This window comes from Glossina fuscipes, unplaced genomic scaffold, assembly GCF_014805625.2.
Source record: "Glossina fuscipes isolate IAEA_lab_2018 unplaced genomic scaffold, Yale_Gfus_2 142, whole genome shotgun sequence".
NCBI classification, from domain to species: Eukaryota; Metazoa; Arthropoda; class Insecta; order Diptera; family Glossinidae; genus Glossina; species Glossina fuscipes.
The window spans coordinates 1,201,917-1,228,433 of NW_023998485.1; the positions used below are offsets into that span (position 1 = coordinate 1,201,917).

The window sequence follows — 26,517 nt, forward strand, 5'->3', positions numbered from 1 at the left end:
CCGAAGAACGTATTATTAGGGTTTTATCGACACATTCTTTTATTTTCGATTTGAATCAAGTAATTTTTGACTTGCTTTCTTACAATAACTTCGATTATGTGTTATGTATAAGCATGTTTCATTTTGGTCCGCTTCAAAACTAATTTGGCTGAACTCTCCATCTAGTATTCATTTCCTTTTAGGCAGCTTGAGGACGTGTATTGCTTTAGGAAACTTGGTATTAAGTCGCATCATTAACAAAAGTTTCCGATGCGCCATATAAATAATTTCACAAAGTTTGCTAGTCTAACATGTCGCATAAACGTAACTCTGACGACATTAAAAATAAATGCATCAAGTTTTTACTTTTCCCGTTGACTACATTTGCATGCCTTTGCTACACTCCGAGGAACTCCATATTTCTTTAAGTTTGGGGCATATCCCCGAGAATGTTACACTGTTTGTAATCCCTTCGAATTTTACACAATGCAAATGATATTTAATCTACGTCATCGGATCTTTGTTTAGATTATACTTCACCGGAATCATCCAAAACCCAAAAATCTGAAACCGGCCAAGGCAGAGCTTATAACTACTCCACGCCTCATAAGGAATGATTCCCTTTAAAGGGTGTAATGGCAATCTACTGCGGGTTTGCACAACCCAAAATTCCAATGACATAAAACGCCTCGCTGATTTCAACAATTACGCGGTCTGAACATTCACGTTTCGTGAGTACTGAACGAAACGAATTCATTATATCATATACAGAAACTAGATGAGGGTAATTACGATGTATGGCGTGTGCAGATGCGAAGTGCTCTTATACATCATAGCCAGCGAAATATGTGCCGAAAATTTTACTTTATGTTGTCGTGCTTATTATATTGTGTAATTCAGTCTATATGTAAACATAAATAGAGACCGTATATTCTTAGAAAATTAATATACGATATTTAAAATTAACATTTTAAAATCTTCGACATTAGTAGTAGTAGTAACAATAGGTGGTTAAACAACTAAAAATGGCCTATAATTTATATATTTATACACACATATAAACACACATTGTATCCATGTTCTGACATGGGATTTCCTGATTAGTCAATAGTTTCGTAGTGGTGCTGGCGATATTGTTAGTGATGTTGGAAAAGAAGCAACCATCGACAGGATTGCGCGGTTTATTTTGAGCCAGTTCGCTAACTAAAACGTCGGGACGGGACTTAAGGAAACTGAGTTCTTTAAGATATCTAATGAAAATTTTTCTTGGAATTATATTATTTCCTTAGACACATTTTTAAATCAATTACTAACCTTTGTCTATCAAGTTCTGCGGCCTTCATATAAGGTGCTTTACGATCTGCGGACATTGTCCGCCATTCTTCTCCTATAATTTTTGTATGCTCTATAGCTGTTTTGTTAGGGTACTCTTTGCGCAAGCTCTCACGTCGCTCATTCATGTAACGTACATAACCTTAGAAGAATTTATATTTAATATTATTTTACTATTTTAAGCCTACACCTTACCGTTTAAAGGCATTTTAAGAGCTCCGGCAGCATTAGCTTTAGGTCTTTTTAAGCGATAGGGTTCCGGCTCATCCGGAGAAGATTTAAGGAAAGTAGACATCTCTTTAAAATATCTAGCAAAAAAATTTTTTACGAAATTAGACCCGTTTCTTCGAAGTATCTTTAAATCAGCTACTAACCTTTGTCTGTCAATTTCTGCGGCCTTCATATAAGGCGCTTTATGATCTGCAGACATTGCCTGCCATTCTTGCCCTATAATTTTAGTATGCTCTATAGCTGTTTTGTTAGGGTACTCCCTACGCAAGCTGTCACGTCGCTCGTTCATATAACGCACGTAACCTTAAAGGGATTTGCATTAAATCTTGTGTTGTTTCTGATTTAAATTTCACACGTTACCAGTTAAAGGCATTTTATGTGCTCCGGCAACGTTAATTTTGTGTCCTTTCAAACGATAGCGGGCCGGCTCATCGGGATGGGATTCAAGAAATGCATGCAATTCTTTAAGGTATCTAACAAAAGGTTTCCTTTACGGAATAAAATCGATTTTCTTAAAGTACTTTTAAATCAATTACCAACCTTTCTTTATCAAGTTCTGCCGCCCTCATATAAGGTGCTTTAAGATGTGCGGGCATTGCCTGCCATTCCTGTCCTATAATTTTTGTATGCTCTATAGCTGTTTTGTTGGGGTAATCCCTACGCAAGCTGTCACGTCGTTCATTCATATAACGTACATAACCTTAAAAAAATTTTCATTTAATATTATTTTATGATTTTAAGTTTGCACGATACCGGTCAAAGGCATCTTAAGAGCTCTGGCAGCGTTAGTTTTACGTCTTTTCAAATGATAGCGTGCCGGCTCATCGGGATGGGATTCAAGAAAAGCATGCAGTTCTTTAAGATATCTAAAAAAAAGTTTTTTTAAATCTATCTATATCCACTTCTTCAAAATGTTTTTAAAACAGTCACCAACCTTTGTCTATCAAGTTCTGCGGCATTCATATAAGGCGCTTTAAGATGTGCGGGCATTGCCTGCCATTCTTGTCCTATAATTTTTGTATGTTCTATAGCTGTTTTATTGGGGTGCTCCCTACGCAAGCTGTCACGTCGTTCATTCATATAACGCACATAACCTTAAATAAATGTGCATTTAATATTGTTTCGTGATCTTAAACTCACAAGTTACCTGTTAAAGGCATTTTAAGGGCTCCGGCGACGTTAATTTTATTTCTTTTCATACGATATCGGGCCGGTTCATCGGGATGGGATTCAAGAAAAGTATGCAATTCTTTAAGGTATCTAACAAAAGATATCCTTTACGGAATAAGATCGATTTTCCCAAAGTACTTTTAAATCAATTACCAACCTTTCTTTATCAAGTTCCGCCGCCCTCATATAAGGCGCTTTAAGATGAGCGGGCATCGCCTGCCATTCTTGTCCTATAATTTTTGTATGTTCTATAGCTGTTTTGTTGGGGTGCTCCCTACGCAAGCTGTCACGTCGTTCATTCATGTAACGTACATAACCTTAAACAAATTTACATTTAACGTAATTTTATGGTTTTAAGATTACGCGTTACCAGTTAAAGGCATTTTAAGAGCTCCGGGAACATTAATTTTACGTCTTTTCAAAGAATACGGCTCCAGCTGATCATTGCGTGGTTGCTCTGTGAATCCTACACTACGGCGCTTCTGCACATTAGCTGCTTTCGAGATAGATTCAGGAGCTGATATACAGCCTTCCTGACCATGTAACATTAATCCGTTTTTAAACATTTGATCACATACCATCATTTCGGTTTTAGTTGCTTTTTGTGCCTGTATCGACAGAGCTTTGCCATCGTCTAAATCCATTATTAATTTGGCTAAGTTATACTTGTCGCCTTCCTCTTCTACTTCTTCTATAATTGTTGCTTTTAACGCAATATTGCTTTGGGGTTTCTCCAAGGTTGCTGAGGGTAGTGAATGTTTTTCTTGTTGTGACAGGCGTCTTTTCTCACTCTTCTGCACTTTAATATGCCTCATTATTTACTTTTCACTTAGAATCACTCTAAAATCTAGCGAAGACTAAAATTTCTGCAACTGACACAAGAAGAGGTGCCAGATTGTTTAAATTTCTGACAAATACACACCCACCAAACTAGCACGCAAAATGGCAATAAAACTGTTCACACTATTAAGCTTCGCTTTGCTATCAGACCTGAACAATGAACTTATGGAAAACAATGTAAACAAACACAGCGAAGCCGCAAAATTGTTCAACTTTTCTCGAACCTATGCTATTAGCAAATTATAGCGCTTAACACAATGATGCATTATTCCTACTTTCCATTTTTGGAAAGCTCTGATATCTCTAAAGAGGTACATTAGATATGACAAAGCTGGTCTTCCCCAGACCAGGGAATATAAACGAAGCTTCACTGTGTCAGGCCCTACCAGGCTGTTGCTAAAAGCTGCCGAATGCATTAAATTATATATATATAATATGGAACATAAATTCGGTTTATGAATTTAAATGTACGTATATTGTACATACAATATATAAATTTGTAAAATTTATAATATTTATATTGTAAACTCCTCCCTCAGCCCTAAGAATATAAGCGAAATTTCATTATGTCAGCCCAGATATACTAAATGCTGCTTTATTCCTATTTTCCAACCTTCATCTTTGTCGACTGTTAACGAGACGATATGAGTATCAGCAAATCAAATGGTTTTACATCTATATACAAAAGTAAATCAAAAGGAAAAAATATCACAAGAAGAAATAAAGTCAAGCTATTTTAAATTTCGAAATTATTTGTCTACTTTTGTGATCATTTTGTACTAATTTTATATATGTGTCAAATCAAAACATTTAATTCTTTCTCTTTGTTCTATTGCGTCACTAAAGCCCGGCGCATGGTAATTCTCCTAATTCATCAAAAACTTAATTTGCTTTTGCGGTAAATTTTCTTATCATTGTTATTAACATATTTGTTGTTTACATTTATGTCGATACATTTAGTTTTACTTCTCGAAATAAGTATTCTTTTTCAGTATTAAGTGCGAAATAAGTATTCTTTTCTAGTATTAAATTCGAAATAAATATTCTTTTCTAGTATTAAGTTTCTACACCTATCCATTTCCTTAACTTTTCTTATAAAATAGTATGGTAAAGCGGTTTCTCATTACAGGTCCCACGTAGGTCTTATTAACCCGACAAACGAAATGACGCTTATATTCCCACGTCTGGCACATATTCAATTTATAAATTTTATAAAATCTACCAATTTATAAGTTTCGTATTTCAAATTTAAGAGCTACATATCCAATTTTACAAAAATTGATTCATTTTTATTACAAAGTACGTATGTCAAATTGTTTTATTAAAGCATATTATATTGAAAAGTAATTTTCAAATAATGGAAGTTAGTAATAACAACGGAGTTTTCGATGACGCCATGATATAGTATTAATTCTTTTTTTCATTAACCAATTTCAAGATGATTATTTGTTCTCACACTAATTTTTTTATCGTAATATTTGTGTTGATTTCTTACTTTGACTATTCAAGTATACGCTAGCAGTCAACCACTCTCTTATTTTTTATAAAATTATTCCTTATGTTTACGTTGATTCGTTTTGTAAAATCATATGTTTTTATTTTCATTTTCTTGTAAAATAATATGGTGTCGCGGCTGCCCACTTAAGCTGAAAATGAAGGTTCATTGTATCAGTCCCCTTAGTGTTTTCTAAACGTAAAAATTTCAAAACAATTTTAAAAGATATTACATTTCGAAACTTCATCATTCGGCATACAAAACTGCTAATTTTTAATACGATGGATTTGCGCTCTGATGTCGTCAAAGCTAGTTATGTATTTAATTAAAAGAAGCCTTTGCATACTTCTCTAAAGTGTGCTACATTGTCGTATTGGGACGTGAGGAAAGAGTTTGAAGATTACTTGTTTAGTAAACGTCGCCTATCAATAATTGAGTTACGCACCTTCTGGTATGGTAAGTAAACTGACTACCCAACGCCGTAATTCATGAAATTTTTTCTTTTCGTTTTGAAATATTTCTGTCTACTAAAAGGTCAAGGCGTACATGACCGTACCAAGCATATGAGATTTTTCACACCAAATACCGGGAGCATCATGACGTATTGGATTAATATGTACATGCAAATGATAGAAACTGGGCTGATAATACAAGTACATGAGCAATTGTGCAGACAGTAATCCATAACGTTTTTCAATAACCTCTACTGCCCGTAAACGAATGTTACGTAGTAATGGTAAATGGTGATCATTAAGGATCACGCAAAGATTTAATAATCAACAATTCAAAGGCCACTTTAAATTAGTGCACTATAGTAACGTGTCTTTTCGTCTTATGGCAATAACGCGCCGTTATTTCTGTTGTGTCAAATAAACGCTAATACACCGATATTTGTTTGCATGGCTTACACACCTCAATATACATACATTTCTCGGGCATCTGAGAGTAAGGGTCTATACTTGTTTATTAACAGCTGTTGTATGTATAAATTTCTCGGGCATCTGAAAGTAAGCGTCTACATTTCTCGAGCATCTGAGAGTAAGGGTCAACATTTGTTTACAATTGTGGATAATCGTCAATCTGTGCGCTCATCTGTCTCTTAATTGTGAAAATTATACATTTATTTCCTTAACATAAGATACCTTACGTGAAAAATATTCGCATATTTTTATACTCAAGTGCTGGAGACTTGCATGTGTCTCTGTAAATTTTTTCGATTTTGATTACGTCTCTGCTTCTGATTGACGCGACTTCATGAAATAGTTCAGTAGGGGAGATGATATTTGCACCTTCGCAGATGACCCGAAAACAATCGACCGAGCGAATCGAATATCATGCAAAAAGTGAACCAAAAGGGTGAAGAAACAGAGCTAAAGTCGTTCCAAACACCAAACGCACATTGACATTCTTTCGTCATTCTTTCGTCAAGCTAAACCGTTAATAAAGATTATTAAATAAGTGTTACGAAGGCAATGAAGACGACCCAATTCATTTAGAAGAATAAAGTTTTCCACTTTTTTAAACTAATTCACCTTACTTGCTGACCAAAGTTGTACGTGAGTTCAAGAATGTAATTTTCCTTTAGTTCTATTACACAAATTTCACGATAAACAGCTATAATCATGGCATTGAATGATTGATACCGATTTTTTGTAACGTAACCTATGATTTAAGTTTTTTTATTAATTTTTATATTTTTTCCATTTTTATTCTATTTTGATAATCACTTGGTTCGTCTTCTCATATGCATCTCATTTATTGAATACATCTTGGCAAAGATGTGAACCACAATATGAGGATAACAAAGCCTTTCGTGGCAGTTAGGGCTAATTTCATGCCTTTTTCTCTTTGTATAAGATCCACCTGAGGAAGATTGATCAACATTTCACTAACTATGGTTCCCTTCGTACGAGATTTCAGTCGACTATCAATATCAAATTGCTAAAAAGAGAAAGGTGGCAAACATGTTCAATGCTTATTCAAGCGAAATAGTAAAGACTTACGTAATTTGATCAATTTTTTGCAAACAAGGTAGGGCCTAAGAAAAAAAGTCGGTGTGGAACTGATCGCAATGTCAATTCGGCTTTCTTTCCAAACGAATCTAAGGAAGGACATTTTAGCGGCTCCAAGTTACCACGACATACATCAAGTGGTTCATCTAGTAAGCGCAGTACCAGTGGTAGCGGTGCAAGAGAATGAGATTGTGCAAATATGAACTGTAAAGTGCCTCTTTATATATTGTAAATTTTTTTTTTTATTAAGCACCTTCTAATTCCATTATCATTATTAAGGAGACGCCAACGAAATTCCAAGGAAAACTATGCGAATCTCTGAAGGGTGTCGATTTTCGCATATTTTTGAATATTTTCTGTTAATTCTTCGATATATTCGTACAAGTGGTTTTATATAACATACAATCTTATATATATAATTGTATAAAAGAAGAGCATTTATCTCCCCTTGAACGTCTCCTCACTAGTTTTTGTAAATTTTTACAGACCTGCCGATCGATTTTCGCATATTTTTGAATTGTGCCTCATGACGGATGTTACCGCCAAATTATTGCGCCGTAATTTTTGATACATAGAATATAATAGGTCGCGGCTTCTTCCACATAACCGCAAAGTACAAGAATGTGTAGAGCCTGGTTTTCACGGTGTTCCGCACCACCCTTGGGGTACCGTGATAGGCGCGTTGCCAATTGTTTGAAATGGCTGGCTCCCATTTATGCCTACACCATTATAGACCTAATTAAATATTACAATAGTATTTACAATAATAATAATACATAATAATACACAACATACATATAAATTTTAAAAAATTCCTGCTATGCCTAGTCACATCTTTTCGGTGTGCTGACATGTGCAAAAGAAAAATATTGTGATTACTGAATTTTATATATAAAGACGACCACAAACTTACCATTGGCCTTTGGAAGTATCGCATTCTGCTGAAACGATGAGTGGAGGTGTATGCTTGCTTTTTAATCTAAAATAAAATAAAAATTAATGAATAAATTATACATAATTATAAGTAAGGATAAATGCAAACTTACCTTTGGGATGCAGCGAATCTTACATTACGATGAGGCGATGAGCGAACAGTTGGACTTAATTTTGCGGGCGGACTTCTTTAATCTAAATATAAAAATTTCAACATAAGTTACAAACATATTAACATATTTCTATTATATTTGATTTACCTTCTACTTGCGGTTCTCCAAGCCCGATTTTCCATTGACTTAACTTTGTGGGCGGACTTCTTTAATCTAAATATAAAAATTTTAACATAAGTTTCAAATAAGGGATTTATAAATATATATATATATACTGTTTCGATTACCTTTACTTTGTTCTACTTAAAGCACGACTTATCCCTGTACTTCTTGGTATGGTGGACCTTTGATTATTTTTTATTCGCCTTTTATTTAGTTCATTATGTATTGTATTTTTATTAGCATATTCGTCGTCCAAATCATTCATAATTTCTTATGCATTTGGGCTTGATAACGAATATTGGACGTCTCACGATTCACATGCAATTGTTTAGAGAGCATATTAAGTGAGCTACTCTACTAACATGTATACTATTTAATTTAAATATAAACATCTGTTATGCGAAGCTTAAAATCGTTACTATCTATGTGTCGTAAACACGACTACTTTGACTACCATAACCCCAACGGAATCATTTATTGAAATTACTTACCATGCTGGTAAATTTCTCTTCTACGATTTTTTAGCATCAAAATATCTTTCATTTTTTTTTCATGTAGATGAACGCGTTAACTGTGCCGTTAAAGCTATGATGAACATGGGTTTCAGTAATGTGGGAGCTTGGTTAACACAGCTTTTGGAAAGCGTTCAGGGCAATATCCCTGAAGCGTTAGACTTAATGTCGGCTGCCCAAAGAAATGCTAATTAAATTGCTTGAAATTCGTAGAGTAATGGCGAGTTGATAGAAGAATAATTGTTCTGGCCATAGAAGCTAGCAAAAGCTATTTCAAAAAATTGTATATTTCTTGCAGAATTAACGTTATCATAAAACAGTTCGATTAGTTTTGGAAGAGTACATTTTCTTATTGTGCAGTTAAATTAACACAATATTTTTACTGTATCCACATACACATATATGAACAACGTAAAAATGCCTTCATATATACGATACTGAATAGTGGCTTGTTACTCTGATGCCAAGCGAATTGTTTCGTTGACATATTGCACTTGTATTATTTCGCATTTAACTTTACGCTTGTGTACGTGCATATCTGAGCACGGGGATAGTGTCATGAAGAGAAGACAATAAGCATTACCAGCTATTGCGCCCGATTGTTTTCATAAAGCCACTGGCACTTACAATTTTTACTAATTTTGCTCCTACTACAAACAACTAGGAAAATTGAATGTTAAACAGTACGTAATGAAAATTTAATGAACGAGTAAGGAAATTAAAAATGGTTGCAGATGTCTCTACGTAATTACTGCAAGGAACAAGATCTATTGCTGCAGGATACTCATGTGTATTGAGTAACCATTGATTTAAGCAAAACGCAGATTTACTTGCTCCATACACATAGCACATCCTACACAACTCGGATCATAAATTTATACAATTCAATAGCTTCTCATTTACTATTTTGCGGACTAAAACATTTTAATACATAAGAAAGAAAAGTATTAATAATTTAAACTTATTTTGTGAAAAGCTTCTGCTTTTAGAGATCTGAACACTGGCATTCGCTGCCTTTAATTTGCGTTTAAAAAGATTCATAGGGAATCTTTCTATAACTTCTCCACACAATACCACCATTAATTATATATGCTTGCATATATTCTGGTCATTAATCGCTTTTCACTACACGTTGCTGATCGTACCATATGCATAGCAAAACTTTATGACCATGGATAATGTCGATGTGGATGGATCCCTTAAACTAAACCATGGGATTTGCGTAGTAGATCCACTTTTCGTCACAAGTCACAATACATCACAGAAAACTTTCTTCGCAAGCAATGAAACCTCTATGTTAAAATGGTTAGAAGATGGATTTTTCGTATACTAGGCATTTTCTCTTTTGCATCTTTCGCACCACATGTAAATATCTACAACCAGTTGATTCATCAATTGCTAAGCTGCTCAAAAGTTCTTTTGGAGTTTGAGTTTGGTTTTTGTCTAGAAGGTCTTGCAAATCATTGTTTTCGAACATTTTTGGTCCTCCAGCTCGTTCTTTGTATCAAAAAACATATTATGCCTGTTTGATATTATCATGCAACTTTCGGCATTTTAACTTAGGAAGCTTTAGCATTGTTAATAACACCTGCTTTCTAGATAACAATAGATAGAGATTGTCCGTTCCCAGGCTTATGCTCCAAATTTTTTTTAATTTAAATATAATATGGTACCCAAAGTCATAGCTAAAAATAAATCCAAATTATTGGAAGCACAGGAGTACTTGAAAGGTCTCTTAGTGCAAGATAAAGACAAAGTAAATGCATTTTAACGTTCGGTAATGACAATAGCATTCATAATAAATCTTATAGGAGATTTACCTGGAGAGCTTGGAAATATTTTTGCGTAGCCAGTCATGTGAAACAAAAACACCGTATATATGAGATAGAACATTTCGCTAGCAACATGTGCGCAGCAACATTCATTGTGGGTATGTTTGCTTAAGCAATTATGTGCATAGGCAATATTTTTCAACTTTTGGTTTTTCCGTGCTTGGCCGTTTCTATTTTTGGTATGTTCATATGAGCATTTTTTATAAATAAATTTCGCTTTTTTTCGGATAATTACCATAATTGTTCTATATATTTATGTTTATTGCTAAAAAATTTTTGTTATAATACTGATTTCTACTATACATATATTTTCTATTATCGTTATTAAAAGCGAATTAATATTATAATTAATTCCGAATTACTAAATTTAAATATAAATGTTTGACTTTGGCATTTATCATTTAAATAGACGATAAAAAAATAAGTCGAGCAGTAAAAAACGAGCGCGAAATTGAACCCACAACGCCTCACACCAAAGACTCACATATTCACATCGGCGTCTTCACCAACTACGCCATCCCGATGACACTTCGTTAGTTGCTTAAAACTGCCATATATATTTCGTACACCTTCCTGTATTATATACGCCATGTGTTTGTGCAGTAGTATTAAGTTCGACATAAGTATTCTTTTTCAGTACAGTAAATGCTCCTTATTCGCGCTTCCTTTATTCGCGGTTTCACTATTCGCGGATGAAAAAAATGCGAGCATATTCGCGGCTATAAATTTCTTTATTCGCGGATTTTTTGTGACTGGTTCCGGAATTGTTTTGTTTCTGAAGTTGAAACTTATTTAAAAAAACTGAATTTAGACTTTAAAGCACTTCTAGTTTTGGACAATGCACCAGGTCATCCTCGCGAACTTGAAACTATGCATCCAAATATAAAAGTGACATTTTTAACTCCCAACACGACGGCTTTGCTTCAATCTATGGACCAAGGAATAATCCAGGCCTTTAAGCTCTGTTACATTAGACGACCCTTCAAAATCATATTGGATAATATGGAATGTAGTCCTGATATGAATATTATAGAATGCAAAAGAAATTTGACATAGCAAAATGCGTCGTAAACATAAACGAATCATTGGAAGAACTGAAGCCACACACATTGAAGTCATGGTGGAAAAAACTGTGGCCTGCTCTGACTGCGGAAAATGACAAAGCATCTGTGCAAGTTCAAACTTTGACTGAAAACATAGTCGAAATCGCGAATGGAATAGGACGAGATGGGTTCCAACAGATAGAATCAAATAACATTCAGAAATTGCTTAAATCGCAAGAGGAAGATTTGACTGAAGTTGACTTGGAGGAAATGTTCAATTCACCGCCCATTGAAGGGACTTCAACGAGCACTGGAAATGTGGCATTTAATTTGGAAAGTCTTAGTGAAGGTTTAAGAATGGCAAATGAGTTTGGCGATTTTTTTATGAACATTGATCCGTCTATGGAACGAAGTCTTATTTTTAAGAGGCAAATTGCTAATGCGACTGCTGCGTATCAGTCTGAATTTAAGGAGCTTCTAAAAACTGCCAAGCAAGAGAAACTTACAAAATTCTTCAAACCATTGCCTAAGCCTTAAGATAATTGATCAAAATGTTGAAAATTTCAATTAAATAAATATTTCTGCTTTAGCGCGAATATGCTCACGACATGTCCATTCAAAACGTCATAATATACCATACCACGTTGACAGTATACTGTTACGCATACTTATCGTCATTATACTTGTCGTTATTATATCATATGTTTTCCAAAATTGAAGATAAATTAGGAAACCTAATTCCGTATAAATTCAATGGCGTACTTATCGAATTTTCATCCGCACTCTAAAAAGAGTGTGACAAGAACGCTATCATATTTCCGCAATCTATTTTTTAATTTGAGATATTCTTTTTTAATTTAATACAATTTCCTGTTGTCAAGGAATGAACTAGTTGTTTAATTTGAAAGAGGCTTACAAGCCATAAAAGAATTTCGTAAATATTCTTTTAATAACTTATATATAAAGTTTTAATAGAAGCATTATTAATTTTTTTGTTTAATAAACGTTATGCGAGTGTACATACCAATAAATCGGCGAGAAATCTGTGCCTCTGTCCAGGACAAGAGAAAAATTTATTTTTATTGCATAAAAATACCTATTCTTGATATTCTTGATATATATATATGAACAGAAAGAATTATAGCCGTGTCTATCTGCAAATTAAACGATATGAAAACTTAGATTTTGGCTTGGTATTTTCACGGAGACAGTGTAGCCACACTTTAAGAATCATAAAGAAGTATAAAATAGATAGTGTTGGCAATTCTATTCTATATAAAAAATACAATTTCACAAGAAAACATTATTATGCAAAAACTTCACGAACAGTTGAACTTGATTAATGGATGAATTGCAGAACTGACATTTGAGGAAGTTTCAAGAATAATCAAGAATGAAAATATTGATTTCAGACGTAAACATTTATATTTGCTATTAGTTTAACGGAAAAAGTAAATTCGCATATTATTGCATATTGTCTATAAAAGTGACGAACAGTAACGAAAATTACTTTAGTTTTGCTGTGGAAAGCCGAAGGTGTAAACGATCGAAAAGAACAAAGAAAATATTTGTGATACTAAAAAAGAGCAGGAAAGTGATTAAACTGTTTCATTTCACGTATTAAAAAAAAAGACTATATAAAGATGTCATCGCCGGATAAATTCTTGAAACTCACCTATAAATTGCAGACAGGCAAGGATTTGCACGCCTACCTGAAAATGCCTTCACCCACTTTTGAGTATCTAAAAAAGGAAATTGAGATGTACTTCTTTCGTGAACGTGATTTGCCAGCTTGTGAAATACGTACATTTTGGTTCGGTAAGTGGATGATAGAGATAACAAAGGTATTTAAACGTTTTAAAAACAATTCTTCGGATTAGTGTTTATTTGGTTTACCAAGGACCAAACACACTCAATTTCGTACGTACACAAATACTATTCAAAAAGAGGAAAAAGAATTTTAAACCAATCAATTGATAATGGCGACGAAATATATCTATACCTATGACTCAAATCCGAATTACTTTTTTTATTGCTATTATTAACCAATAGCATTATTATGAAAAGTTTTTTTTTTTTCCAAAAGTGGAAAGATTGGTTACGTTTATATAGACGAAGAGAGTGCGATAAGAGTCCATTAAAATAAAGGTAGAGATATATTTAATACATCGAACTTGACTTAGTCAAAAATCATCGTATATAAGTGTATTAAACTTCTTCAATTCACTTTTGCTATAAGTCGGAAATAATTTACAAGATATTTTGAATTCCTATTTTATTTCCAAGAAGAAAGAAACGTTAGGTTTGTAAAATATTCATAACGCATAAATATTCCGTTATTTATTTGTGCTTTTATTAGAGTGATAAGTGAGATTTTCGATTCTTCACTGTGTTTGTGGAAACCACCAATATGCTATTAAAACATCTCCCATGACATCGAAGCATTCTACTATAATTTCTCTTCGTAAAGTCAACCTGTTTAAGTTTGCTATTTATTGGTAATTAGAATAGCTCAGCTATTTTACGCCTGTCGCGCTTGCTATGTTAAGCGTGTCACATAAAATTTTTAGAAGTTAAGTGCGATGTTCAAAATTGGTATGCAGAACTTCCCTCGTTAAAAACAAAAAATTTAACGAATTACAATTAGTCAATGGTGATGGAAATATTCTAAGAATGAAGTCATACTTAATTTATTATTCCACAGCTATGAAAATGCAATAGAGACTCTGTAAAGCATGTTTCTTTAATTAGCATGGGACTCTAAATTAACTTTGTAAAGTTCGTCCCCACACTATGTGACATGACTTGCTACCAGTTGTCGCAAATCCACTATAATGTGAATACCTTTTTCTCTTATGTATTTTATGTTAAAAATGCGAATTTTTTTCTTCTCGAACATAATATGTTAAAATCCAATACCAACGCAATACATCTTTTCCTAGTTAAAACTTATTATTTTTCTACACCATTCATTAAGATTAATACTAAAAGTTTTTTAAATTTTATGCATTCTTCTCTTTTTGTGTTCTTCGAAATAAATTGTTGATAAATCGGAGTTTTATGTTGCGGATATGCAGACAATACAACTTGTCGTAACATTTTATTATTTTATTTCATTTATAATAGATGAACAAGCTGACGAAATCGAAATTATTAATCAATGCGATTATGATATTTTTATGGCTAAATTTTCGAAAAATCCTCATTTATTTGTGGCTCCAATAAAGAATCTGCAAGAACCCAATAAAGAATTCAATCAAATAGACGGTGAAGCTGTTACTTCGCAGGCCGTTTCAAACAACGTAGAAGGCACCGATGTTGTCAACATGGTGGGCGACCCAGCTGAATTCGTCATACATCATCGAGTTGAATGTGACAATTGCTTAATGTCACCGATCATGGGTTTCCGTTATAAATGCATTGAATGCGAAAACTACGATCTCTGCCAGCATTGCGAGGTCAAGCATGTGCATGCTGAACACATGATGATTCGAATGCCAAATAATGAGTGTCCAAATATGGTAGAGACTTGGGTAACACCTCATCATCGCTCTTCATCGGGCCGAAAGCACGGCAAACGTTCGAAGGGAAGTGTCAATTCAAGTTGTCCCGTGGGCTTGGGAGCAGCTGTAATTAACGAAAGCAAAGTCAGCGAGGCAAATTCGGGTAGTGAAAATGGCACGTCATCTAACGGACGTAGACGACGAAGACGCCATCAACGTCATGGCATCTGGACACATATTTATGATATGATGCAAGATTTGGCTGAGGGTGGCACAAGTGGGGTTGCGCCAAGTGCTTCCGGAGAGAAAACTGATAAACAACAGCAACAAGCAGCTGCGGAAAATGGGGTTAATGTGAGTTCAGTAGCAGCTCATGAGGCAGCTCGTACGGCTGCTGAGATAGCAGCAAAGGTTGTACATGAAACTGCTATGCAAGCAGTTAGAACAGCTGCTTCTGCAACTGACTCGTCAAATGGACCTTTTGAAGCCTCGAATAAGAAGGTCGTATAGTGCGTTCAGTATAAAATTAATTTTTGCTTTATTTTATTTGTAATTGACAGGCTAATGCTACAAGTTCAAGTGGGGAACAAGGGGCATCTTCTGCTCCTGCAATGCCAGCTATACCTTTGGATGCAATAGCCCAGTTTTTAGATCCGCATTTCATGAAAACTGGCATACAAATTTTAAATAACTTCAGTGATATGTTCTCCAAAATGTTAGATCCTTTGGATGAAGCCGCCGAAGATAGTGATAACATTCCCCACAATCTCAATTCCAACGACCCTACTAATGATATACCTAAAAATTCTATCAATTCCAATAACTCTTCCGACGTTTCGTCAAATAAGAATGACAATAATCGTAATGATACTGATGCTGAAATATCAAGTGATGAAAAGATAATCGATAATGTTCAGGACAAAATTCTTGTCGATTCAAATCAACCTCAAGATATGGATTTAAGTTGTGGAAGCAGCGACAGTGATAACGACAGCGGCTCGGAATCTTTTATTAAAATTGATGCTTTGGCTTTATCAAAAGCTGATAAGCAGACAAATGTAAATGATGTGACTACTACTGAAACTGATACTGATAAAAAGGATGAAAAACCGGCAAATGAACCAATGGTCGAAAGTAATGTTTCAGTCTCTGCAGACATTACCAACGTGCCAGTTATACCTAATTCCATTATTGACGCGACTACTTCGACTAACATAACCCCAACGGAATCATTTACTGAAATTAATTATCATGCTGGTAAGTTTCTCTTCTCCGATTTTTTAGCTTAAAAATATCTTTCATTGTTTTTCATGTAGATGAACGCGTTAACTATGCCGTTAAAGCTATGATGAACATGGGTTTCAGTAATGAGGGAGCTTGGTTAACACAGCTTTTGGAAAGCGTTCAGGGCAATATCCCTGAAGCGTTAGACTTAATGTCGGCTGCCCAAAGAAATGCTAATTAAATTGCTTGAAATTTGTACCAATATTAAGGAGACTTTTTAATGCATTGTTGTATTCCTCCTTATTTATGGTTCATTGTATTTTTGTAACATTTTCTTCGTTTAATTTGCATATATATTTTCATTCATTTACTTCGCTTTCAAGCGAAACTTTAGGCATTTCTGTCTTTTAATATTTTATGCTTTCTTCACAAATAATACATATATATATCAATATTTAATCGCCAAACTTAGCTTAGATATGTCGGTGTATTAATGCAAAAATAAATAAATAATATATATACACATATATATGTATACATTCAATTTTTCTTTTTCACATAAACATTTCGCGAAAATTTTTAGGGCACGGTCTTATATATACATTTTTATATTTGCGCTCCACATCGTAACAACGCTTCAAAAGTTAGTTAAATTGCAGGTGCGCGTAAATGAAAAATGCAAGAATTCATGAAAATAAAAACTGTCGAATTAGCCGTATATGCATATATAGCAGTGCCGTAACACAAATATGTTGGCAGCTACCTTCTTACAAGAAAATTGTGTTTGTAATCTGATATTAAGCTGCTTGCGGATCTTACTTAAAATGCTATGAAAATCTGCGAACAAAGAAAGAACATTCTGCACAGAAATTGCCCATCCATAAGATTGCTCACGAAAGAAAAACTTTAATTTCCGTAGACTTCTGCCAAATTATTGATCTTTTTACGTCTTAAGTTATTTTATATTGAAGCAAAACTGTGGTTATATTTAAACAAAAACATGTTGTTAGAGTCAATTTCTTATATAGTCTGAAGCGTTCTTTTAAAATTCATCTTACGTGTCTCTTTTTTCAAAAATACAGGAATTCGTATTAATCAGAGGAAAATCAGAGGAACCATTTAAATGCAAAGTAATCACGCCCAACCTACGCCACTTTTTTGCATTGCGCAATGGTTGTCACTTTTCAAAAATTTCGCTATAAGTTTGGTAAAAATGAACGGCAAAAAACATATAAGCAGCTACAAAAACTACTGCGACTCTTGCAAACTGCCTACAGAAATCGATCGTCTGCACTTTCTAGGTACTGTTCGTTATTCTAATCAAGCATTATAACAAATTTCGTAATCTTTCTTAACATTTCGAATTTTCGGGATAAATATTTATTTCATTTAATTGCACAAGTTTTTTTAATAATTAGTTATCTGACGATCGAGATATAAGTTTCTCCACTTTTAAACGAACTCGCAAATTTGAATATGTTATGACTTTTGAAAAGAAGAAAAATGTTTTTTAATTTTTTTTCGTTATTGTTGGAAAATTGCGTTATATTCTGTAGCATAAAAAATATATTTTCAAGAAGTCTAATTGAATTGTAATGACGTTTCTATAGCATCCAATAAAGCGTCAAAGGGATGAAGTGCACCTACTATCAACACGACAAACGTAAGAATTTTATACAAACGTATACGAACAAAGTTACGACGAAAGAAACCACTACCATAGCCAGTTAGTTGGCTATATATGCCAAGCGCAAATGAACTAATTCCCAAGAAGTTATGCAATAATCTTAAATCATCTAAAATTACAGCCGATGCTATGTAGCAAGTACCGCTAACAATATTTAAGAGCAACATTATAAGAGAGGCGATACCTGGAAACAAAAATGACTAGAATGATGATAAACGAAGCCAAGAGAAGATCAATTATACCGATTTTGCCATGAAAGGAAGTGTAGTGAATCTCAACGCTAAAGAAGATTTTTGCTGTGCCCGCAACAGCTAAAAGTCCGCCACATGTTACCATAATAATATGAATTAGCACGTTAGTGAGCCGATGGAAGTCCCAAAAAAGGGGATTGTATGAGTAGCGCGAATTAATTCCTTCGGCAACAAAGAAGACATACTGCCGTAGATCAATAACAATGAAAGAGGAAAAAATAATGATAAAAATTAATAAAAGAAAAACAAATGCATTTTGAAAATTTGTTTCCTACTTACACCTAACGTACAGAAGAAGGAATGCATGCCCGTCTTTTTAAGACCTAAACGCCAGAGACTTAAACATAAGGATATTGTTATTATCAACACACTGATGTGGAAAGATAAATTTAGAACAACAGATACGAAGCGGATGAGATTGGAAAAATGAGATTCTTCTTCTTCAGATTTTATTCCAGAATCGAAGGTTTCATTCAAATGAACATCCTCTCTTTCTGTCATTTCCATTTTTTTCGTTTTCTTTGTGATTAAAAGCTGCACGGAAATTAGTAAAAATCTAAATAAGAAATATTTGATATCTGAATGCTATTTGACAATATGCGATTTGAAAAATTTGATAGATTAAAGAATCTAATGCAACGTATGGGTGTAGTGAGACTAGAACACTTTTCTTGTAAAGACAAGGAGAAATACAAAGCAGACAAAGCAAATGTATACCATGCTCTTGCAATTGTTTGATAATCGAGTTATTGAATCAATTATGGTCAAACGATGCTATCGAAAAATTGTGCATAAATAAATGTATACTTCAAGGTGGGTATTCTAAAACAGTAATAACACACACTATGACAGAGCATAAGAATGCTCTTAAAACGATCCGCATGATCCATCTGGCAATTGTGCAAATAACATAAAATGCTTAAAGGGATGGGTAGGCGTACAAGGTGTGTCATAAGACAAACATGACTTTTTCTTTGGCTTAGCGAAGACATTGCGGCCTTATTCGTTTATATACCCTTGTAAAGAAGTAAGAATCGTGGTTGACCAAGAAAATCAAAAGATTGGCAGGATCGCCACGTGGTGATATTTGATGCAAATTTTGGGTATAGCGTGTAACGAGGTATGTCCTGAGTAACAGAAGATGGCCTATGAATCCAATGTCAGCGTATAATTTCCTGACAGCTCGGCTATTTCCGTCAATCCTAGCACTTCTGTTACCAAAGTGAATTCGGCACAGAGTGTCTCTATTTAAAAAATTCAATTTGTTAATTTTTTTTTAAGGTCCCGAGGCAAGTTCGACTTGGGACCCTCAAATTCAATTGATTTTCTTTATTGATTTGGGTTACTAGCTAGAATTTTAGCCAAGTTTATTTACAATTTGTGTTCGTTTGAAATATAAAGTGCTGTAGTAAGCATTTGTTCTATATGAAAATAGCTCGCCGAATCGAGCCAATGAAACGATTACTAGTTCAGTAGGACATATAACTGTCGATTCGGTACGTGATCATTTAAACGCTACTACAACTATCTTCTTTTCGACCGCTACCGAAGAGGTAGTCGGTAAGTGTAAGGTTTCCGTGTTTTAGAAGAAAATAAGCCAAAAAATTTTTAAATAATAAATTCTTCCAAATTTTTTAAAGCTACTTTAATTTAGCAATTTTTTCTGCAATTCTTTTACTAGCATCGACTGGACCAACAAGAAAAAAAAACATGAACAAATGACTTGAAAACTTATAATTTTGCTTTTGTTTCGTTCTTTACTTTTAGACTTGCTGTTCTAATTTGCTTGCAGACGGCTATTGAACGCTGATTTAGTTTTGCTTTTATAACTTTTTTGTAATTATGCATGTTACACTTTCAAGATAATTTTGGATTTATTAAACATAAACGTTATGTCCAAAAATCCTTAATGGTCCTAAATAAAATTAACTACAGTTCCTTTTCTCCAGTTCTTCTTTTATCAATTTGTACTATAGAAGAGGATACTTAAGCCTCCACCAGACAGTGCTCTGACCATATCATACTTAACTTACATATAACATAGTACTTAACAGTATTTCAAATTTTTACTCAGAAGATTTCTAATAGTTGTGGTGAGTATTTCTGTAATAGGAAAAAGAGGCGAGTTCATTCCTTGCAAAAGTTTTCTAGGAAATGTAATGTACTAAGTTAAGGGTGATCGTGACAGTAAATATTTCAATTTTTATCTTAAATGTTTCAAAATGATATAAAGTAATTTTTGGGGGCGTGGTCAAATTTTGTCAAACCATATGATCTTTTGAACCTACTTGTATTGTAGTATACGAGTTCGAAACAAAAACATCTGTAGAATGTTTACAAATCAATGGGTGGTCCTCAACGTAAACTATGAAATTTATGAGATATTTTAATGGGCTTTGGTACACCAACATGTAAATAGAAGAAAAGGAGGAGCCCTTTAACGAATTGTAATGAAAACCGCATCAAAACGAGTAAATTAAGTATGCCTGCCACCTAATCGTTGAAGCGTTTAATAAGCGTGGCAGCCGACAGCAGAAGGTTTGTTTGCAAAAAAGGTGAAATGAAAAGTAAGAATACTTATAAGATGCTTCTTTTTTACAGCCTGACTAAGATTTAGTAGGTGCTACTACTGAGAAATAAATAAGCCAAAAAACATTCACCAAACTAACTTGAAAATCGGGCGCAGAAGCTAAAAAATCTACATGCATTTGAGGATTTTTGAAAATTCTTTTTTTCTTCAATTTTCTCCCATTCTTTTGCTTATCCTACAGGCATAACTTATCCATTTTGGAACATTGTTAATGGCAACGTTGGATTCCCAATTCGAAAACTGTCGTTGAGCTTGTCCCAGCGATATAATAAATTTAGTAAACTCCAGATAATTGATATAAAGAAATCCTCAACATTATTTGGAAAAAAGACTCTCCTTTCCTTAATGATATATAAATAGATAACAATTCTGCAATTCAAAAAGAGACGAATAATAAATTTGCCACAATTTTTAATGCTCACCCTTTTGGGTTCGACAACAATTCTCTATTTAATAGTGAAAGCAGCTTTCAGTTATTGGAAATATCGTGGTATACAGCATGCTAAACCCAAGTGTTGGAAGCAAGCTGCGTATAGCTGATGTTTCGCGGTATACGGGCACCTGAGACTTTAAACGCTTTTTTTTCAAAGCACTTTTTTAAAGAAGGCAAACAAGCAGCACAGCTGCAACAATTTTTGTTTGAATTTTTTAACAATGCCTTTAAAGTAACATTTCTCAGTGAAACAAGAGGGTGATTTTCAATAATTCTGTTTAAACCTTATTTGCTAACAAAACGTTACATTTCTTTGTTGGCAAATTGAAAATTTTTTTTTCCAATACCTTTATAATACGCAGAAGCGAGCTTCAAAATCCCCACAAAGTATATATATAAGTTGAATTTCAAATCCAGAACGCAACTAAGCACGTCCGTCTGCGCAACTATGTAATATCTGTAATAAATATTCTTCCGTTTGCGAAAACAAAGACATCGCCTGCAAGCCTGCAAAAAAATTTGAAAATAACCCCAACTTTTCAAAGAGTGCGCCTATGTACCAAAAGCAGTGAACACTTGATTTCCCTCTCTCTGCTCATAAACAAAAAGGCATACACGATGAAAGCTTCCACACAAAATTATTCTATAACAAGATAGTAAATTATGTTCGGTCGTGACCGAATCTTTTATATCCATTATCATTATCCTAAAAAAGACAAAAATAGGAAATGAATTGCTTTTTTATCCTCCATAATATGGAATGGCCCAGCTGATTTTTTCTATTTTCAAAATAAAAGTTCTGGTCGCATAGACGTGTGGAACCATTACTCGCTATAAGCCAAATTGATTTATAATTTTGACTGATGTGAATCATGAAATGGGGACTCTATCGGGTAGTAGGCATTCCAAGGAAGCATGACTAAACTTTATAACATGGACAGAAGTAAATGCTTCAGCTTCCGTTTTCGTTCCGATGCAAAATTTTGAAATTAATTATTTGAAATTTAATTTTGTAGAAATATTGTTATTATTATTAATTTACTTTATCGCATTTGAGATTTGAACCCACGACCATTGAGCTGTTAGACGAGATCCGTTGCCTACACGATTACTTAGTTTAATCAGTAGTAGCTTTAGAATTTATACCTCCAGCTAAATTAATAATAATATTAATAAGAACAATAGTAATTAATTGAAAAACTGGTTCCGTATGGTTGTTATGGCATTTATTGCATATGCGCAATTATGTCATGGCTGTTCTACAAAATATTACTAATCGGGTTTCGGAGATCACACCTAATGTCAACTTTTGGGCGTCACAAAAATTGCACTGTTCATCAGGGCGACAATATCAGATATTGCAAGTATGTAACAGACAACGGGTAAAAAGACATACAAGCTTGGAAATCGATATAGTTAAGTCATTGCAGAAGACAACGCTGAATCAAGAGGGTGCATATTAGTAAACATTGGAAAAAGACAGAACGAGCCTTGCAACCTACTCTTTAGATACGAAAACGAGCGAGCAAGATTAAAGAATCACATCACACTTAATGGCGCTTGTCTGTGAACACATTTTTCAGTTAAAATATGTTGTAATTTGAACTTTTTTCGGGAGATGTGCCTTTTCGTCCATTGTATCGAAAGCAACGGGAGGAAGTGCCTGTCGTGTGTTTATTATATGTTCTTTTTACCTACAAAAAATTTCTTCTCATTGCCGGTTATTATTTTATTTAAGTTTATTGATAACACTATTCGCTTTTGGGGAATTTTATAATTTAGAACGCTTCTTCGTAGTTTCCTTTGGACCAATATGATCGAACTCATTCTCTGATATATTTGCGGTTTCTCATTAAGTTGCATATAATATCTTCTAAAAAAAAAACAAGTAAGAAAATTATATTCGATCGTAACGGAATCTTTTGTACCCGCCACCATTATCCTAAAAAAGAGAAAAACAGGGAATGGATTACATTTTCTATTTTCAAAATAAAGTTCACGTCGCGTAGATGTGTGGGCATTGTGGACGTGCTCTCGCAAATTCTTTTGAAAATTTGTAGCCGATATATTCATTTTTGCTAACCGGAGAATGTTTACCAGAAATACTCCACAGTTGCACAGGCAAACAGATGGACAGATGAAGAGACGGACATGCTTAGCTGCATTTCGACTTTGAAACTGGCCAAGAATTTATATACTTCATAAAGTTTTTGAAACTTGTTTCTGCGCCTTATAAATGTATTAAAAAAAAAAAATTAAATTTTGGGCAGGAGTTGTCAATTTTTGCACAAGCACATTTATCTGCTATAGCTTTTGAGTAAAGAGCAAAAAAAACAACAGAGGCGTCTTATTTAACCGATTTGGCTCATTTCCAATACCAACATCCGTGCAAAAACTTCCAATGTTTCTGCAAAATTTGAAGTCGATAGCTTCATTCAGAATGCTTACAATGGACATTACACAGAGGGACATACTTACATCCATTTACAACTTGACTTTGATTAAGAGTACTTTGTGAGGTGTCTGAAGCTTTCTTCTGAGCGATGCAAAAGTCTTGACAAAATGAATATACCTCTCATCGCTCGGTGATGTGTATAAAAATAGGATAACAAGATAAGAAACTCGATCGCAACCGAATATAATTTTTTTTCAATTCTCCACTACGTGCCGTGGAGATGAATCGCGGTCCTAGCTTTGCCGTTTCTTCATATTTTTGAGAAAAAAATTTATTGCTTGCACCTAAATATATGCTTAATAACCTCTCCGAATTCGATTGCATCTTTTTTCACACCACGCGGTTTTCGCCTTAAATGATTGCTAATAGATGTGGGAAGAGAAAAATGATATTCAACTTTCATATTCTTCTCACATTTAGTAATACAAATAAATACTTGATGGAATTTCCTTTTGCTCTTTTTTTGGATTAATTAACAGGTTTCGTTTCGTAAGAGAGATTTATAGAAGTTTGAATTCGCCATTTAAGGTTGGGGTTGCGCTCGCCTGAATGACGTTTGCAAATCATTCAAATTGTTATTAATGGTTATGGTGACGGTAAATTATAGTTAAACATAATCGTTACAATAAGTGAATCATTAAATGTACGGAGACAAAAAAAATGTATAATGCCTTTAGGATCAGAATGTAAAACCGAAGACAATGTTGACACTTTCGGCCGCAGTTTCCTTATTCAAAAGCCTTACCTTACGCCGCGTCAGAAATTTGTACTTCGAGGAATTTGTATAAGAAAAGAAATGCAAAATAGGCCTATTGATTAGCTACACCTAAAAGCATTTAAAATTGCAATGGGGAAATACAAGTAATCAGCCTCCTGTAAAGAAAAACCTACGTTTTGCAATATTTAGCTGATCTTGATCTCAGAGTTTATACGATTATTATGCAGGATCAACTAAAAGGAAATTGTAAAAGTAACGGTAGTCGGCAAATTTCCGCGTCCTCTATCACTTGAATTTTTGCTATTTCTGTGTATTATTTTTTAAGACGTTTGTTATCAAACTTTCGCACCTAGCCAAGATAAATTTTCCACTACTTTTCTCTTTTAAAGATATATCTTATGTGCCATTCTTAGTTGCAGTAATATTTGAAAAAATATACAAAAAACGGCACGATTATAAAAGGTCGTTGAAATTTTAGGAAGTAATATAAAAAGAAATGTTTATTTTCGTGCTTTTATGCAACCGTATTATTCAATAAACCTAAAATGCGCCTGTTTGCTGATTAAAGATTGGAAAGTAAAAGTTAACGCATCCATCTCCATAAGTCATGAGACTAAATAGACGATGACGTTTGTAGGCGGAAAGCTTCGTATCATGTCGATAATTTGTTGTGACACTAATCGCCGTGGAAATCAAAAATTTGTTGATGGTTTACGGGTTTTAAACGCTGTTGTGCGGAACGCAAGGGATCTCCAAGAGGTAAAATGTTAGACAACCGTTGGACTGATCTTATCACTTTTGATGAGGGTTATATTGATGAGGGAAACGACGTCTTTTAGAAAATACATGTGTTTTCTCTTTCTTATTCCTGGGAATTATTGACTGAAATATTAGCTTAATCAATTCATAGATGCGCTCGTAAAAACTGGCTTGACCGTGCTTCTGCAGTAAAACTTCCGTAATTTTACCGTCTTTCCTCATTAAGAATTTTACTTATATCTTTGTATATTATGTCATTCCTATAACTGTTTCCAAATAGGGCCAAAACATGTCAATATAACAAAACTTCCAAATTTCTTGATATGTTCTTGCGATGTGTAGGTGAGTAGGCAAATCTCATTCAGTCATTTTGAATTGTTCGCTATAATGAAGAGTGCATCTACATTAAGCTCTTCCGAGGGTTGTGTACATTCAAATAAACCTAATACGTAATGTAGATTTCGAATTCCAGTAGACTTGCAATCAGCTGGGGGATTTATGTCAAGGTTAAGTTTACTAAGTTTCTTAGCACAAAAGCGTTAAGCTTGTCGAGTTGCGGGTACATTCACTTTGTCAAAATATTTACATACCCAGAAAGAAGCTTCAGAAATATTATAAAGAATATACATTGTGCGCAAAATATATAGTGTATCTCTGAGTAATAAATATTTTTCTTGTCGCAAAAATGAACTAGATTTCAAATTTTGCAAAAATATTGGAACTTCTTGTGAGCGACTTTATATTGAAAATGAGGCAAATTGTCTACAATAGAACATAAACTGAAAATCTCTGGTTTCGAGAACAAAAAGAAAATTATACGACAAAGATTTGTACGTATACTCTGCAGGCAATCCTCCAGTAGATGCATTTACATAGAAATAGTCAACCATGTCTAACTAATATTATAGACTAGCGAAGCTTTATTCTTTTGTCAAAACCTGTGTAGTATCCAGAAGGAAACGTCAGGAGGCTTATAAAATGTGTATGCTGTTGATCAACATCAAATTCTAAATCGATTCAAATATATTCGCCTATCCGTTCGTCTCTTCCATTGTGCACCTTCTAACGTTGACAACAACATTTGAAGCTCCTGCACGCGCTTTTCGAAGTAAACCTGGCCAAAATCGATAAAAGGCCGCGCCTACCGCACAACACAAACGGAGAACATTTACGTTTTGCGTTTTATGCTTATGATTCATTCTATGCGTGGTTCTACAGCAGCCATACAAAATTCGAAAAATTT

General features: G+C 34.1%; 2 protein-coding genes and 1 long non-coding RNA gene across 5 annotated transcripts; 1 reads left to right on the plus strand and 2 right to left on the minus strand.

Moving 5' to 3' along the window:
* Window positions 1-12: 12 nt before the first annotated feature.
* On the minus strand, window positions 13-3,564 carry LOC119641100 (nucleolar transcription factor 1-like). The gene is made up of 11 exons (XM_038039543.1): window positions 3,083-3,564; window positions 2,870-3,029; window positions 2,690-2,802; window positions 2,477-2,636; window positions 2,296-2,408; window positions 2,083-2,242; window positions 1,903-2,015; window positions 1,686-1,845; window positions 1,507-1,619; window positions 1,294-1,453; window positions 13-1,229 (listed from the first exon to the last, which is right to left on the minus strand). The coding sequence occupies exons 1-11, from the start codon at window positions 3,525-3,527 to the stop codon at window positions 1,025-1,027; spliced, it is 1,902 nt and encodes a 633-aa protein (XP_037895471.1). The 5' UTR covers window positions 3,528-3,564; the 3' UTR covers window positions 13-1,024.
* A 3,939-nt stretch (window positions 3,565-7,503) lies between these two features.
* On the minus strand, window positions 7,504-8,926 carry LOC119641080. 3 transcript variants are annotated; one of them, XR_005247790.1, is made up of 4 exons: window positions 8,759-8,926; window positions 8,393-8,636; window positions 8,253-8,318; window positions 7,504-8,187 (listed from the first exon to the last, which is right to left on the minus strand). It is a non-coding gene; the product is annotated as an uncharacterized LOC119641080 (long non-coding RNA). The 3 variants fall into 3 exon arrangements; XR_005247791.1 differs by having other exon boundaries at window positions 7,504-8,038; window positions 8,106-8,187; window positions 8,393-8,926; XR_005247789.1 differs by having other exon boundaries at window positions 8,393-8,926.
* Window positions 8,927-12,943: 4,017 nt separating this feature from the next.
* Window positions 12,944-16,908, plus strand: LOC119641077 (protein ref(2)P). Its single transcript, XM_038039509.1, has 4 exons — window positions 12,944-13,472; window positions 14,781-15,658; window positions 15,718-16,414; window positions 16,474-16,908. Exons 1-4 carry the CDS (start codon window positions 13,298-13,300, stop codon window positions 16,620-16,622), a joined length of 1,899 nt encoding a protein of 632 aa, XP_037895437.1. The 5' UTR covers window positions 12,944-13,297; the 3' UTR covers window positions 16,623-16,908.
* Window positions 16,909-26,517: the final 9,609 nt, after the last annotated feature.

What these genes read in the sequence shown, in the direction of transcription:
- LOC119641100 (XM_038039543.1), bottom strand. Translation starts at nt 3,527, where the DNA reads ATGAGGCATATTAAAGTGCAGAAGAGTGAGAAAAGACGCCTGTCACAA. An exon ending in GCAGAACTTGATAGACAAAG is followed by an intron (nt 2,409 to 2,476) that starts GTTGGTGACTGT and finishes ACTTTTTTTTAG; the next exon opens with ATATCTTAAAGAACTGCATG. An exon ending in ACATAAAATGCCTTTAACTG is followed by an intron (nt 1,846 to 1,902) that starts GTAACGTGTGAA and finishes AATCCCTTTAAG; the next exon opens with GTTACGTGCGTTATATGAAC.
- LOC119641077 (XM_038039509.1), top strand. Translation starts at nt 13,298, where the DNA reads ATGTCATCGCCGGATAAATTCTTGAAACTCACCTATAAATTGCAGACA. An exon ending in AATACGTACATTTTGGTTCG is followed by an intron (nt 13,473 to 14,780) that starts GTAAGTGGATGA and finishes CATTTATAATAG; the next exon opens with ATGAACAAGCTGACGAAATC. An exon ending in TGAAATTAATTATCATGCTG is followed by an intron (nt 16,415 to 16,473) that starts GTAAGTTTCTCT and finishes TTTTTCATGTAG; the next exon opens with ATGAACGCGTTAACTATGCC.